Below are 18,142 nucleotides of genomic sequence, written 5' to 3'. Positions count from 1 at the left end.
CCAAGGCTGCATAAATTGAGAATCATATCAGAATCAGGAGGAAGGGCAAAATAAATAAATATTATTGTGCTGGGTTTTTTAGTAACATATTTTTCATATAAAATTGCTTATATAAGCAGTATTTTTAAAACAGCCAAAGCTAAAAGACTTTACAAGAAATTAGCATATTTTTTGTGGTGTTAGGGATTAAACCCAAGGTCTTATGCATGTGAGGCAAGCACTCTACTGAGTTTCAAGTTCTTATCGCTGTTAATTTCTAGTGTAATTTTACACTTAACGATTGCTATACAGTCTAGAACATGATGACAAGTAGATTGATACTAATGTTTACCCTCAATTTGAAATCCAAGAGGATTTTACATTTTAAATTAACTATCATTCTTCATAATTCTTAGCTGCAGATGGCAAGAATAGAAGCAGATGATCACTGGGAAGCACTGTCTCACTCTCCTTTATCTCCCTTGACTAAAGTGATGGAGGAATCACAACAAAGCAATCCTGTAGATACCTTGCATGGGAATATTGTGGACCCAATTTACACATGTATTTTGAATGACATACCAGGGTAAGAATATGATTTTATCAACTTAAACTGAATTTTAAAGAAGTTAAGTGTGCTTATAGAAAGTTATCTATGTAAATATTTATTTGGTATTTGGTTAAAGTGATATAAATGGTAACTTGGAGATGGGATGAGCTATAGAGATTGTTGTCTAGGTTACAATCCCCAATTTCTTCTACTTGATGGGAAGAAAAAAGATAAATGATCAATAAACACGAATTATTTGTGGAGTCTGATTTGAACATATAATAATAATTATATCAATAATGGCAGCTAATATTTGTTATGTATCAATCCCCACTGCTTAGCTCTTCACCTGCATTTTTTCAATTTTGTTCTCAAAACAACCCTAAGAGGAAAATAGGCAGGTAGTATTCTAAACATCTCTGTTTTATCAATGAAAAGATAAAGACATAGAGAGTTAACTAGACTCACACTAATAAGTGGAAAAGGTATGATTTGAACCCAATTGGCTCTAACTGCACTGTCTTATATATTGTATTGTAGATACTAAATTACTCATGAAAATGTTCCTCCCAATAAAACAATGAAAATTTTTCTCTAAATAAGATTTTAAATATTTCTTTATATAAATGTCAATCCTAATATAGTGTTTCTTTGCTCAGATTTTTTATTGCTTTTATAATTTATTTTTCCAACTTTCAACTTAAAATGATTATCATTTACTTTTCATCCCATCTCTTGTTTGTTCATTTTTAATAACTTTATTATTTTTTTTCTGTGAGACCTAAATGTACTTTCATTTATGCTGTTTCTTTCTCCTTTTCTTTCTTTTATTTTTTTTATTCTCAGTCTAACTCAGACTTTGTGTCCTTGTCCTTTTTATTATATATCAGTCTTTTCATGTGATATTTTCCTACTTCTGTTTTTAATAGATTGTTATTTCAAAATGATTATTTTATTTATTTGTTTGAATTCTAATTTCTTTTTTGTAACTATTTCCTGTTACCATCAACTTTGATTATGATACACCTAGAACAGAATGTTGAAGATAATACTCGGAGATCTTTTACCTTCTTGGGAAAGAAAATGATAATCTTCATCTTGAAAGAAGTCAAGTTCATAAAGGTTAATGGAAATGAAAGCTCTATTGGTACTGATATGATTATCAGAGAAAGGTAATTTTCTCTGAGTAAAAGCATTTTTCTCTTGATTGAGGTTAAAACATTTTTGTTTTCCTTGCCACATTTTGTCTACCATCTTTATGTTCTTTATGAGAAATAATTATTCAAATAGTTAATGTGTTTTTCCTTTACTGGTATCATAGAAGCTCTGCTTTTCTTCACTAATTAACACATTCTGCTTATTAAAAAATAAGCATTTGTATTAAATTTAGTTATAGGAGTCATACAGTGACCAGTATTTTCATGCTATTATCTGATACTATTAATTTACCTTTGATTATATTTTTTTGTGAAAAACCCTTCTTTTTTACCTTTCTCATGTTCTTTCAGTGTTTTTCTTCTGCTGTCATTCCATTTACATTTGCTTGTAATAGAGTGAAAATTGTTGTGCCAGGACCCCACTGCCAAAGAAAACTAACACCAAAAGTGTAAATGTGGTCTGATCCTCTCATTTTAAGACTTACCCTTTAGAGGTCAGATGACTACTAAAGTGTAGCCACTTCCAAGAAAGATGAACAATAGGAAACAGTAGGAAAATATGTATTCTGAGGTGGTCCAGAATAGGGAATAAATCTTTGAGACGTGGATGGCAAAATCAATTATTTATTCATAACAGGTTCCACAATATTCATACAATATATCTTTAAATGCTGTAGTAGAAGATTTCCAAATGACAATTTGATTTTAGAGTTAAGAAAATATTATAATAACATATCTTTCTATTCCACATATAAAATACTTTTAGTGATTTTTAGCTGACAATCATATAAGAAATGTAATTTCATGATTTTTATAATGGAATGTTATAGTATATCCTATTCTGCTGGCAGCTTAGTATATTACCAACTCTTACATTTCCCTGAGGAGGAAATTCCTTTTAGTACATTAAATGAGGACTTAAATCAGTTATAAAGTGACTACCAGCAACTTTTTGTTGCAGATTATCAGGGCTGAGTTTTTACAGATGAGCTTGATTTCAGGGATATTAATGACACCTCCTCTATTCGGTCCCATTTCATGTCATTTTATTCATCTTGGGTATTTCAATTGGATTGAGTATTTGACTTTTTATCAAATATAAACATTTGGAAACATGGCCTTTTCTAGGGACAGTATAAATTTATTGATTTCATCATTTCAAAGGTGAGCTGTTGATTCTCATCATGGAATGGTGGAAGAAGGGAATGAGGGGAGACAAGAGTGAATGAAGCAATGCTGTATCTTCACTGTTTCCAAACCATACACTTTCTTTAATTCATATATTTTTTTCTGATTTTTTCCATCAATACTTAAAAAAGTCTTTATAAAATTAAACAGTAGCATGTTGTTTCCCTTAAATAATAATGAGACTAGATCATTATTCCTTTTGGAAAATTTAAGTTTCTGCTGGAAAATGTTATATATAATATCTATTATATTATAGACACTATAATATAATAGTTTTATATTTAAATATAAATATATCCTCTCCCAGTTTTAGATTTAAGATGTAGCTTATTTTTAGTTTTTTACTTTTTTTTTAGTTTTTTTAGTTTTTTTTTTAGTTTTTTACTTTTGCACACGCAAAAATATTCTTTTATTCCTTTAGGCAGAATGGTTTATTCCCCTGATCATATACTCACATGGGTCTTTAAGAATCTTCAGAATTGTTTTTCTTGTTTAGTATTTTCTTTTTCTGCAAAAGCAAGCCAGTTTAATTTAACAAGCATTTTTGTCTGCCTTCTATCTGGAGTGTGTGTGCATGTTGTGGCAGGGGGATGTGGGTTGTATTTTGAATGTAATACATTGGTTGTTATCCAGACATTGAGTTGCAAGTAAAAATTTGACATATTATGTGTTTAAATAACCTGAGATGGCTCTGCAATTAGAAAACCTTTACCAACATTTCTAGGCTAAACTAAAATTATATGCTAGAAATAAAATTTGTGGAGAATTGCTCAATTTCATTATCACTTTTTTTACTCTCTATGGTGTTTAAATCACATTTTATCAGAGAAATTGTAGAAAGTTATTTATATCTTTGGAAGTTATTTGTTTAAGCAAGTTGAGGAAAGGGCAGTATGAAGTTTAATGAAGTCTTTGTGCTTTGTGTACTCCAGAGATATTGAAAAAGATTGCATTCATCAAACGTGAGATTATCTCTTTTATTGGTTGCATTTCATTATTTCAAATTTGTGACATTATTGAAAATACTTCTGGCCATTTTCCTTTGTGTTTCTGTTTTCTTATTTGTACATATTCCAATTAGAAAGTTTAATTACCATTAAAATGTAATAGGATAAAGATAAGTTTTACAAATGATAATATTAAAAAAGCCACATAACTCTTTAGGAAGGTTCAAATGCTATTAGAATATAAAGCAAGAAATATATGCTTGTCAAATATACAGTATAAATAAATAATTTTAGATGAAAATGGTTGACTACATTTAACAAAGAGTCTACGAAATAATGAAAGGCTAAAGAGTGGTTGTTAGATTTGATGTACTTCATTGTATATTGTAAGTAATTGCTATCCATAAAAATTCTATGGCTTCTGTATAAGAAAAAAGAGACATTTTGACAGGCAACACTAGTATGAAGTGACAGCAAGTACAAATCCTTGGCAACTGTCATTATCCTGCTGTTGAATTCACATCCAAACTATGTGATAACTTAGACCTGCGTGTTTGTTACTGAGCCATGGTCTGTCAAAGTAGCCATACTTCTTATTTATGAATAGTATTATTAGCCACATGCAGATTTATGTCACAGAAATCTCAATTTATGAAGGATGCTTTGTGTTTCAAAAAGGGGGAGGATAAAAACTCCATGTTATGCTATCCTTACACTGAAATTTCTGGTGAAATGTTTAAGTAAAAGTTGAGCTTTTAGATACTAATAGATTGGTTTACATTTTTATCCCATCATAATTAATTAAACATTAGTAAAGACTTAATAAAACAAAAAAACCAAATATAATTTAGATTATTAATTATTTGACATTGACTATCCATTATATTGAGTATAATTTTCTCTATAAAGGTAGTGAGAAAGCTGATTATATGTTAGGCCATGATCAGTGCAAAGTAATACAAAACTAAAAAGAGTTTCAAAATGAGGAAGATTCATTATCCCACCTAAGAAAATTAGAGATAAAGTCTAGAATTAAATCCAGTGATTTGGCAGTATTAGCAAAAGCACTGACTCTTTATATCTTGCTCTTCTCCATCCTCAGATATTGGCTAGATGCTTTTTGCAAAATGCTTCATAATAGGTTCACTCAACAAATGTCTGAGAAAAGATGTATATTAGATCACTTCTCTCTCTCTCTCTTTTTTTTAAAATTAGGGCAAAGAAACAAAACATTCTGCAGAAGACGTCTCTTCTTGTCTCATTAGCTAGAATTAGATAATAAGCATATTTTTTTAACCTACCAGGGCAAGGGATATGGAATTACCATCCTTGGCTTTACGCCATTGCCCTCTGGGGCTGATCAGTGGATACCTTCCATGGGCATATCAGTAGCTTTGCATCTAAAGAACATAACTGAGGCTTTGCATCTAAAGAAAAATGGGGAGAATGACTGTTAGATAATTAACCAGCATTGTCTGACATAAATTTTGACTTTAATTTTGTTGTATTTTAATTCTTAAATTATGCTTGGGCTGGGGATGTGGCTCAAGTGGTAACACGCTCACCTGGCATGTGCAGGGCACTGGGTTCAATACTCAGCACCACATAAAAATAAAATAAAGATGTTGTGTCCACAGAAAACTAAAAAATAAATATTAAAAAATTATCTCTCTCTTTCTCTCCCTCCTTTCTTTGTATCCCTCTCTTTTTTTCCAATAGCATTTTTGTGACACATTTCTCTACAATATCATTATTGTCAAAATATAATTTCTGCATATTAATCACTGATTGAGTTTCTTTGGAAGCATAAGAGATGTAAAACAAGGATCTTACCCTTGCAGAGTTGGATATGAAATCACATAACAAATAAATTATCACAGCACTATGCAAAATGGTACATAAATGTATTAATAGGACTGAATGTAATGCTATGGAATAAGAACCAGAATCTGGTGGAGTTAATTCTTCTCATGTCTGCTCAGCTTGAACAGCTTTGGTGAGGCCTTCTCTATGTTCCTAACCCCTGAATTTCTCCCTGTAATCAGTACTTTTTCTTCATATTTAGTTATGATTAATAATTGTGAATTTGTATGTGTTACTATTTGTTAAAGATTTCTATCCTCCACTAAACAATTATTGTTTTTATGGAAGATGGTCTAGAAATTGTGAGTTCTGAATTTAGATTAATATTTGTTAAACTCTTCTTAAAAGAAGTATAATTATAGTATAGATTAGCTGAGTGATTACCATGTGTAAAAAGACATATTGATAAGGACTATAGGAGGCAGTGTATTGCAGTTACAGCTGAAGGATATTATAGGAAAGCTATAAGCAGTTCTTGTTGGTAGAAATCCTTGAAAGTGAGACCAATGATATGACTTTATTAGGAGTTTTCCTTCAATTGCTATAAGAAGACACTATGTTCACTAATGCTACTGAAATAGAGAAAATGAAAAGAATTGCCTTTGTCAAGAGTAGTCATCTCAATTCTTACCATAGTATTTTTATCTGATTTTTCTATACTCCTTCCTAGGCATATTTTCTTTTATTTTTAGAGTTCATGTCTTATTTGTTACTTTGTGAAGCAAAAATATGAAATCATATTTAATGAAAACCTAAGAAAGTAGGCATCATTATACTAGCTTGGAATATTAAAGGGGTTATAAATTCCACAATGTGCACTATCTGTCTCTGATAATCTTTTTGAATATAATAAAAGCCAAATGTAGATGAGATACAGCCTTGTTTGAAAGGAGAAAAGATTAATCTCTTAATCCATGTATCAGCTTTGTAATTCTGTAATTTATTACCTTCATTGTATCCTATATGGAAATTGTCTAAAAGATTAATTTACTTAAAGTACTATAATTTTCAATTAAATGTTTTATCAATATTGCTTTAAGATTAAATTTAGACATGTTCTATTTCACCTTCCTCTGAGCACATATAAAATTATTGAATATTTACACATTTTATACACATATAGATGCACATAACTATATGTGCTCTTTTTTTGTAATTCCTGAAGAGTGATTCAGATTGCTAAAATATTTTCTCCAAACTGACCATAAATTATAATTCAGAAGTAATGTACCTGATGTTTTTGAAAAAATATATATATATAAACACTTGTGTCCAAGTGAATGCCCTTCCTCTTAAAATATTCACTTTTAGAAGTATTTCTTCTAATAATATTGCCATTTTGGAAGCATTGAAAGTTTCTCTTTGGATTTACAGTTAGAACATGGGCACATTCTTTTTTGTCTCCCCTTTTCTTTTTACCACTTACAAGTAGATTTATTAATGTACTGGGATTTGGAGGAACTGAAGATATGTTTATTTCAGAAATATCTGAGTACATAGGTTTAATCACTAGTATATAGCAAAAGTAACAGAAAATACATCAAATGATTTTAATGATATCTTTAAAGGTTCTCAATGTATCCCCCATAATTTTATTAAATAAATCCCACTGATGCAGAATTTATGATTATTATTAGGGAACATTATTTTTAATATTCTCAATATCTAATGACAAAATTTAATCTTAAGAAAATATATTAGAATTTTTCAGAAAATAAAATATCTGGATCTCAATTTGATATTAAAAGTTGATAATAAAACTGAATCACTGTATAGCTGAGGTGGAAGGCTGAGTTTTAACATGGTTCCCAAGATTTCTATCAACTAGTATACATGCCCCATATAATTCCCTCTTCTTGAGTGTATGTGGGACCTATAAATATAAGGAGATATCAATTCCTTGATACATTAATATGGAAAAGTGGAAAAGATTTTTTGCAGATATATTTAAGGTACATAATCAGTTGCCTTTAAGTTCATCAAAAGGGAGATTATCTTGAGTGGGCCTGACCTAGTCAGATATTTAAATAAAAGAGATCAGAGTAATCAGAGAGATTAGCTACTTCTGGCCTTAAAAAAAAAAAAAAAAGATAGTCACAATGAATTCTGCAGCAGATAGAAACTGAATTTCGGCAACAACCTGAATGAGCTTGGAAGAGGACCCCAAGCATTAGATGAGGTTGCAGACCCTGCTAATTTCTGGATTTTAACTTGGTCAGGTCTTAAAAGGATTCAGCTAAACTTTGCTATGACTCCTGCCTGACCCACAGAAATAGTGTGATAGTAATAGGTCTGATTTTAAGTCATTTGTTACATGGTAATACAAAACTAATATAGATGGGAAAATATCAGGGTGGGTATGTAAATAGATATTTTTTAAAAGGTTTATTTCAGCCCTGCATAGTGGTGCATACTTGTAATCCCAGCAGCTCGGGAGGCTGAGGCAGGAAGATTGTGAGTTCAAAGCCAGCCTCAGCAAAAGCAAAGGCACTAAGTAACTTAGTGAGACCCTGTCTCTAAATAAAATACAAGATAGGGTTGGGGATATGGCTCAGTGATTGAGTGCCCCTGAGTTCAATCCCTGGTACCTCCCCCTGCCAAAAAAAAAAAAAAAAAAAAAAGAAGCCAGTGGTGTCATTTGAAGGCCTCAGAGCCACAGGGACTGATGATAACTTTCAGTCTGAGTCTGAAGGCCGGAGAACCAGGAGTGTTAATGACAGGAGAAGGCAACATGCTAGCTGAATGGATTCTCAGTTCCTATGCTTTTTGAGCCCTCAAGAGATTAGATGATATCCACCTGAATTGGGGAGGGCCATCTACCTTACTTGGTCCATGAATTCAAGTGTTAATCTCTCCTGGAAATGCCCTGACATACCAGAAATAATATTCCATGAGATATTCAGGCATTCCGTGGCCTAGTCAAGTTGATAAAATTATCCATTATAGTAAGATGTGGGTATGAACTTAAATATTAAATACATTATGCAAATTGACTATATTTTCCAATAAAAAGACAGACTGTCTTGGTGAAGAGAATAGTTCTATGAACATTATATTAAATGTAAATGGGATAAATTTTCAAACTGAAGGACAAAAACTATCTTTGTGAGGAGAATTATGTGAAGACATCTATATATCTATGTCTCTCACTATATATGTTTGGAGGTGTTAAAGAGAACTTCTGTCCACCTCCAAACATATACCTATAGCTTTCTAATATTTCAGAGGAGAAAAGGATACCTCAAACAAAAAAGGTGGGGAAAAAACAAGGGAAAGGAAAAAAACAGGGAGACTACAGGCTATGATGACTTAAATACAGTCTAGATATGAGACCTTTATTAGCTAAAAAGCATTACTGTTTTTCTGCTACTAATGTAGATTTACCTTCTGTCATGGTTTGGATATGTGATGTCTCCCAAAAGCTCATGTCTGAGACAATGCAAGAATGTTCAGAAGTAAAAATTATTGGGTTATGAGAGTTATGAATTGATGAGTGAATTAATTAATCCACTAATATTGACTAACTGGGCAGTATCTATAGGTAGGTAGGATGAAGCTGGAGAAAGTAGATCACTGGGGATGTGCCTTTGGGATTTATATTTTATCCCTGGTAAGTGGAACTCTCTTTGCTTCCTTGTGGCCACGTCCTTAGCCACTTTCCTCCACCACATTCTTCCTCCATGATGTTCTGCCTCATCTTGGGCCCAGAACTGTAGAGTTAACCATTTATGGACTGAGACTTAGACCTCTGAAACCATGAACCAAACAAACATCTCCTTCTTTTTGTTCTTATCAGGTCTTTTGGTCATAGCACTGACCAAAAAGCTGATTCCAAGACCTCCTTCAACTACCGTTCCCTGACCATTGCCCTCCCATATTCCAAAGCTCCATTCCCCTCCTAATAGTATCTGTTCATGTGCACTCATTTGGATAGGAGCTTCCTTCCATTTTCTAACTAATGAAAAATAAGGAAGTTTAAGCTAATAACTAATACTATGGGGTGATAGTTAAGTAGAGATTCTGGAGCCAAACTACCTGGATTTGAATTCTGCTCTGATATCTCCCTTCCATGTGACCTCTGGCAAATCATTTAAGCCCTTAGTTTGTTTATCTGTAAAAAGAGAATAATAATATGGAATATTGTGATGATAAATATGTAAAGTATTTAGAAGAGTGACTGACAAATACGTGCTATGTAAGCACTATTAGGATTGTACTATTATTATCAATATGGAGGTTATGATATAACATTTATTCTTCATTTGATCTTGTGAACCTAGTTACAGTCCCTGCACCTGGGCAGTTTAGGATCCAAAACTGATGGAACCATTCAAGGAAGACTCTTTGGGACAGGATTGGAGAGTTGTCCCTTTTCATCACTTCTGTGTTGTTTTGGCATCCCCAGCCCTGGAATGTTTGGGGACTCTCTGAGGCAACACTTTATCATGAACCTATCATGTTATTTTGATAGGCGATGGCAGCAATGAGGTGCTGCAGTCCGGCTACAGCAAGATAGCCGGGGGGTGATGAGCAACTTGTGTACATTGTTACAGCAGGAGTGGGAGCCCTTTATTGTAGGACAGGAGGGGTATAATACACTCCACACAGCTTATCTTAATTAACATAAACTAGATACAGCAGTCAACCAATAGGAATCTCCACACCTAAAGGCTCACTGGCGTTACTTCACAAACCACTCCCCCTGGCAAAATGCCAGGCGCCATCCTGACTTGTTTACAGACCTTAACATTTCCCCCTTTTGTTTAATTTAAATAACGACCATAGTGGTTTTTACACAAACACCATAAATAATCTGCTACAAGCAGAAGGGGAGGATACAAAATGCCACAATACCAAGCCAATTGATGGCTCCATGCAAGAAGCCCTTGGAAAAATTATACCAGCAATGACACCATTAGCAAAGATACAGTTTGTTGTCTCAGTCCAGGTAAAGCAGTGTCTCAATAGATTAACTCACAGTCCAGGTAAATCACAATTCAGGTAAGTTCTGTAGGCAGCTAGCTTAAATCACAGTCCAGGTAAGTTCTGCAGGCAGCTAGCCTAAGCTGTAGCAGCAGAAACAGCAACAGCTCCGAAGTCTTGTCTGTTTCTCAGCAGAAGTCTTGTCCGGTTTTCAGCAACACTGGAAATTTCTCCACCTTCGTCTTTACCGGCACTGGGATGAAGGCAGGAACTCTGGCAATGACGCTAAAGAAAATCCTGTAGTATTCCACCAGGCGCTAAGAAAACAACCTTCTGAACAATTTAGTACATTATCTCAAGGTTTTTTTACATTTGAAATAGGCCTTAATGGCGCTCATTACTCATTAGCTTCCAGGTGTGGGAGAACCATTGTAGTTACTGGCCTTGGAAATGATCAAACTTCAGGGACGGGGCCTGTCTTCCGCCTGCAGCGTCCAGGGAAACCCCAGATGGCCCCGGGGAGAGACCAGGGAGTGTTCTGGACTCAAACTGCCACTGGGCACAGGGAGCAAGAGCCTGCGAGACCGTGCCTCTGGGTCAGGTTTGGATTTGGGCTCTCGAAGTGGTGTCCCACTCCCCGGGGCGGGGGAGCCAGCTGCCGCCACTTGGAAAGTCCTTGCTGCGCCATGACCGGCTCGTGTACGTGGCAGCCGCCATGCCGATTCACGCACCCTCCGGTAATGAAAAGTATTCAGTAATAGCCTTTTGCTGCAGCTTTTTTCCTGATAATTCTTCCTCCTCTGATCTTTCTTTTTCTTTCTGACTAGAGTTCCTGGGCTTCCGTCAACACATGCCCTAACTATTCTTGGTTCCACTGGGGTGCCTCCTTCCCTTAGTAATTTACTTCTCACCCCTTCCATATTCTCATCACAAAGACAATACAACATTTCAAGACAAAACAAGACAAACATACTGTATCAATCTTCTCCATTTTCTCAAAATGGCCATTTTTCCTTTCGCCCTATCTGCCTAGGGAGGAGCAGTGAGGAGAGTGGAAACATCTGTGACTCTCACTAACCAATTTTTGTAGGTACTTAGGAAAAACTTTTAGAAATTTGTAATGTGCTACTTTGAGGACTATCAGAAATAAATGGGGGAAATTTTGAAGGGAGAATAAAGTTCTATATTATGATGATGAAGTTATCGTGCTGGCAATTGATTTTAATTCCTCACCTTTAAGATTGATTTTAGGGAGAACAATCTTACCTTTTGACCCACATCCCTTTGGACCAACACTGACAAATGGTCTAGAACCTACACTTACAATTGCAATACTGCATTCTTATATGCTTCTATGATTAGAAATAAATGATTAGTAATAAAATGAATTACATATATAGCTATAGATTCAATTGTGATTAAAAAAAAAGAAGAATTTGAGAGTGTTTAAGAACTACTGCACAGCCAGGCATAGTGGCACCTGCCTGTAATCCCTGTGGCTTGGAAAGCTGAGGCAGGAAAATTGCAAGTTCAAAGCCAGCCTCAGCAAAACTTAGAAAGGCCCTAAAGAAACTTAGTGAGACCCTATCTCTAAACAAAATTTAAAAAATACAAAAAAGGATTAGGGATGTGGTTAAGTGTTTAAGAACCCCTGGGTTCAAAACCTGGTACCAAAACAAAACAACAACAACAACAACAAACAAACCCCCCAAATAAAATAAAAACTACTGCAAGCTTATCATCAATATTGTTAAAACAAATCAAGGTTGAAGACTATAAAAATATTGGGCCAATATGATGTATTAGCATGGAAAATGTACTTTCTCCCCATTTTAGAAATAAATTATTAGAAAAAAGAAAGTCATAAAATAGATTATTGAACCATATATTTCAATTTATTATTTTAATCATTTTACCAGGCAAATCTTATGTAATTTATTGCACTAACCCTATAAGAATCATGTGGAAATGGGAAAGAATGTTAATGGAAACATTTCCAAAAGGAAAGGGGGAAAAAGAATTTCCAAAAAGGATGCAAATGCTCTTACCAGAAGACAGGGTAACATGCCAGGTAGCCAAAAACATAGTTAATGCCTACCTGATTAGATAAAGAAAGGCAAAATATAAGTTATATGAAATATTGCATTCCAGTAAAATCTATGTGGACCACATAGTAACATGAGTAGTGGTCATGAAACACTGTTAAATAAAAAGGAGTACAGAAGAGAAAATATACTTAAAACTTTGGAATATGAGAAAACAACTTTTTACTTTGTGGTAATGAAATAATGCATATTAAAATTTTAAATTCATTAATGTATTTATGAAAATACATTAAAAACAAAAAATTTTAAAGAAAAGATGCTTCCTTCTGCTTTTAAGTAGGGAGTTTTTTTTTTTTTCACATGAGAATTTGCTCTCCAAGTAATTGTTTGGTTAACTGGAAACTGTTGATGAAATCTCTGAATCTTTTCTTGGACTATTTACTACTGCTGTTCCAGGTTGAAGAGCTTGGTGACCATTTGCAACGCTGCGGCTGTTGCTGCACAAACACTAACAGTGTGACATGACTGTGATCACATACTACCACTCAATACTGCTCTCAAAATTGAAGTAGCTAAGGTGGTATAAAGGGAGGTCTCACCTTTGCCAGAAGCCACTGATCTTTCCAAGACATTTTTTGCCCCAGTCTTCAACCTGGGTGGATCCTCAGAGTGAAGGGAAGACCACTCCTCTCCCCAGTATTATCCTCAGTCCAGTGCAGACTAATATACAAACATGTGATGACTACAGCAAAAATACTTCTGCATGGATCCCAGAATTTTAGTTCCAGTTAATCCACTGTGTTTCCGCTTTCCGTCCCCACACCCCCCCTTCTCTCTCTCTCTCTCTCTCTCTCTCTCTCTCTCTCTCTCTCACACACACACACACACACACACACACACATACACTAGTCCATGTGACACAAGGAAATAACTGAATATTGAAACAGTTGTGAACATAAGGCAGACCAGAAGAAGTAGTTGTGATTATAATAATCTTTGTGGATGTGAAAGATTTGGAAGAGGGGCTGTCCTTGCTGAGTTTTTGACACTAAGCATGTTAATTTATAATAGTATGTGTGTATGTTTGTATGTGTGAGGGATGGTTTTATTATGTTTTGAATTATGGAGGACCTAAAAAATAGGAAAGAGGCAGATTTGCTTTGTGTAAACATAGCCCTAATTACGGTAGTACATGGAAGCTGACCATCCTCATGCTCAATAATTTCACAGCTTAATATTCTCAAGTATTTTGAAGTTTGTTTCATTTTATTATACCAGTAAACTGCATACACATTCCATCTGCCTAACTTTGCTATGTGCATATCATACCAGGTCATACGTCCCTCTGTTCACATATTGTAGTTCACCTAAATGCTACTGTTTCTGTTTAAATACCAGGTGGTATGACCAGCTATCCCAGTTTGTCTGAGACTGAGGGAGTTCTCAGGATTTTCAATGCCAGGACAGTCCTGAACAAACTGGGAAGAGTCAGTCACTCTAATCTCAGGTTTGCATGAAGCCTTTGTCAATTTATTCCCAGTCATGCTAAACTGACCTTCAGAAATTTGTTTTTGCATTTAAATACTGATAGTTTTATGATATATATATATATATATATATATATATATATAATTTTTTTAGATAGATAGATAGTAGTTTGCAAGTTTCTTGAGGTTAGGGCCCTTATCACTTTAAGTTTTTTCTTTTCTAATACATAGAGTACTTAATAAAGTGAATCTAAGAATTTAAAATTTTTACTTAGGTGTTTCAAGCATTATACAATCTTTCTTCTTTAATTTAATTAAGTAAAGCAATGAAGCTTAGTGGTTATAAATGTGAATTTAAATTCTCAACTTGTTGATTATTTGACTTTGGGCAAGTTCATTAACCTTTCTGAACCTCAATTTCTTAAGAGTGTAAAATGAAGATAAAAATACTACCTACTTTCCCATGATATTGTAAGCCTTAAACAAAATGTTAATTAAAACTATAGTATTTTGTTTAGCACATAGCCCACAATTAGTTATTATGTGGCAGTTGTTAATAAGTGATTGTAAATCAACTCATAGGTATTTTTCCATGGTTTGTTTCTTTCAGGGAGTTTATGTTATCCCAGGCAAAAGCAGTTATTAAAACTACTGACGATTATTTGCAGCCTCAGTTTGGCCCCGACAGACTTTTGCATTCAGCGGCAGTATCAGAAGGGTCAGGATTTCAAGATTGCTGTACACATCAAACAGCATCAGATCACAGCCATGATGAAATATCAAACCCAGATAGCTACAAATCAAACAGTAAAAACAATTCTTGTTTTATATCAGCATCCAAGAGAAACAGACCTGTCAGTGCTCCGATGGGTCAACTGAGGTAATCAAAGCTGTTCTCTGTTCTTTTTAACCAACTGTTGAAGCTTTTTCTTTTGAGCAGAATTTATAGTTATTCAGCTAACTATTTCAGACATTAAAAGATAACATATCTCTTGGGGCTTGTTTCTGGTTTTGTTTGTTTTTTTTCCTTTGAAAGCACCAGAGTAGAATGTTGCTAATTACATTGTGGAAAACAAGAGGTACACTTCAACCTGGGTTATCTGAAACTGAAAAGATTATTTGAAGCAAAATCAGAATAGGACCAGAAAATATCTTTGCTTTCAGGATATTTATTTTAAAGTAGAAATGCCTATTTTAGATATTTAACCAATATTTTGACAACAGAATGGAACTGATATGAACTTATTATAAAACCATTTTGTATATATGTTTTCACATCAAGATTGTTCTCCTTAAACCATTAACCTCAGAGTAAAGAGACAGAATATATTGGTTAAAAACTAAAGAAACAGATACTCCCATTACTTTTAGGTGTTTGAATATTTGGGTATGCTGTGATTTTAGCTTACCCAAAGTTTTTAAGATGTGGACTTGCTTCTGTGGCATTGCAAATTAACATGATGGGAAAATTCTGGAGTCGAAAATTTGTTTGCCACTTCACCATATACTTTTGACAAGAAAATCATAAAGATAAAACTGGTTTTAACTGAAGACAAAACTTGGAATATCAATTTTTACTGCTCCCAAATAGTTTGAAATGCAGGCAATTCAAATAATATAGCATTAAAGTTTTAGTTATAAAAATCTATTTGAATTTAATAAAAAAAATCAAAGAACTGTCATGCACACAAAAACTTGTGGAAACTTTTAGCCATTTACTATTTTAAGACATTAAGACTATATTACTATTTTTTGCTCTTAGAACATGACAGATCTAGCTATCTAATTTTTCAGATATACAATGTTAAAATGAATATTATGGTGTTTTATATGTAAAATGATAAAAAATCATTAATTCTAAGATAACTGTTTTGTATAAGCCAGTTTGGCACACTATCCTATTTTAAATGTTTTTGGATATTTAATAGTGACAGTCTCTTTCCATAAAAAGCTTTGTTGGGGAACACTTACATACAAGGAACAATCTTTAGGGCTTATATATTTTTTAAAAGTTTATGGTAAATTTTATTTAAAAGATATTAGTAATTAACATGCACCATTTTTTTGTGTGTGTTCTTTTTTTGTTTTCTTTTAGAGTTTTAAAGTTCTCCTCTCTAAAATTTCAGTCCACTCAGAATTGGCAAAGATTGTCTCAAAGGTACAAACTTCAACCAAGAGTGATTAAAGTAACAGCTTACAAAAATGGATCTAGAACAGTCTTTGCCAAAGTTACTGCTCCAATGGTCACCTTGGTAACTAATGTTCCAAACTTTTCAGCACTTTATTTTCTCCCTTGCTCTTTTTATGATATTAAAAAATGAAAGATGACACTTAATTGTATTACAGTTTTGTTTTTATCAATCTGAACCTGTAAATTGCTTACATGTGTGGATCTCACAGTCATTTCAGTCCTTTATTTTTTAAAAAATCAATATAAACAGTAATTAATTAAACAGATTAATTATTAAACAAATTCAATGACATTATATTTTGTAGAGTTATTAAAATGACAGATCTTAAGTTGAAGGATTAAAATTAGATCATAATTAGATATTCTTGGTGCTTTAATTTACCTTTTATTTCCATATATTTAACTGCTAGAAAATAACTACAGTATATGGGTTGAGTTACTAAACTTGGCAAGTGACTCACTTGGGCTTCTGTTTTGATTGTTAGAACCTTTTGTTTTATGGAAATGTGTTACTTTCTTTCTCATAAATCACTTTGTCTTACCTCTTGTTTTCTTCTAGTTGCTAGAGGAGTGCACAGACAAGCTGAATCTGAACATGGCCGCACGACGAGTGTTCTTGGCAGATGGCAAGGAAGTCCTCGAATCTGAAGATATACCCCATGAAGCTGATGTTTATGTTTCAACGGGAGAGCCCTTTTTAGATCCATTCAAAAAAATTGAAGGTAAAAAAGGGGGAAAAAACCCTATCCCCCATACATAATAAATTGCTTAAGGGGTGCAATTAAAAATAATTTTCATCCCATCTTTTTTGCATGGTTTAACAAAACTAATGTTTACGCATTTACAGCTCAGTAAGAGGATAATGTGCTTAATGAAAGAAAAATCCACTGATAGCCACGTTTATTGCCCTTCATTAGCATTGGTGCTTAATTTAATATAGATCTGAATAGACATTAGGGAGCCTGCAGGAGGTTAAATGGTGAAAATATAATAAATTAAATCAGAGATTATTGAATTTACTGTTTAGTTTCTGTGACACTCAACAGACATAATTCATTAGACTTATCCTCTCAGAAATTAGTTCAAAGTTTCAAGTATCATTTATTCATTTATACTCTTGGTTCTTTTTCAGATGGCAATCCATAACTATGAAAATATGGCCAGTAATGAAAATATAATTCTTATATACATGTGATTCTCCTAATAATTTTTTTCCAAGGTACATGCAGTAGCTTGATTTTTTTTTTAAAAAAAAACCTTGAAATACATTTGCATGTGCGTGTGCACACACAGAGACACACATACCTGTATGTATAATCTCAGAACAGATTTTCTGGTCAGGTTTTTTTAAAAGTGCATTGTTTTTAATAATTCAGAAATGTGAGGATTTTCTAAAATTAAAACTTTTTTTCAATCACAAAGGATACATTTTAAGAAAGAAAGAAAAGCGCCAGTATCTAAGAATATCCTTCAAAGCATTTTGTACCCAGAGTTTGTTATCAAGTGCTATGTATGATAATCAGATTTAAATAACATAAAGAATAAGAACTTTGCCATAAAAATTCAGTGTTTCTAACTGCTATACTCCCTTATGCTTTTTTTACTGTATTAGATGTAATTTTTTCTGCAGATCCTATAAAGCTGGTGAATCAAAGGCAAGTCTAGGCAGTAATTGCATAAGTAGGAGAAAAGTAATTTTGGAGTTTATTACAGATGAGGTGATGAGAATCCCTCTTGTATTAATGTTATTATATAAAATAATGTTAAGATTTCTATCTTTTTGATAATACTTGATCATCAGAAAATAAGTAA

General features: G+C 33.4%; 1 protein-coding gene across 1 annotated transcript in view; it reads left to right on the top strand.

The window, feature by feature from the left end:
- Positions 1-401: 401 nt before the first annotated feature.
- Positions 402-18,142, top strand: part of DCDC1 (doublecortin domain containing 1) — a gene marked incomplete at both ends in the record, with an annotated part of 489,436 nt that continues 471,695 nt past the window's right edge. Inside the window, 4 exon segments of the mRNA XM_081282196.1 lie at positions 402-565; positions 14,750-15,019; positions 16,235-16,391; positions 16,890-17,052. Coding sequence (XP_081138322.1) covers positions 402-565; positions 14,750-15,019; positions 16,235-16,391; positions 16,890-17,052 — 754 coding nt within the window.

This window comes from Spermophilus citellus (assembly GCF_964194105.1).
Source record: "Spermophilus citellus genome assembly, chromosome: 2".
Taxonomy (NCBI): domain Eukaryota; kingdom Metazoa; phylum Chordata; class Mammalia; order Rodentia; family Sciuridae; genus Spermophilus; species Spermophilus citellus.
Note: the sequence above shows the minus strand (reverse complement) of the source record. Positions and strands in the feature narration are given on the sequence as shown.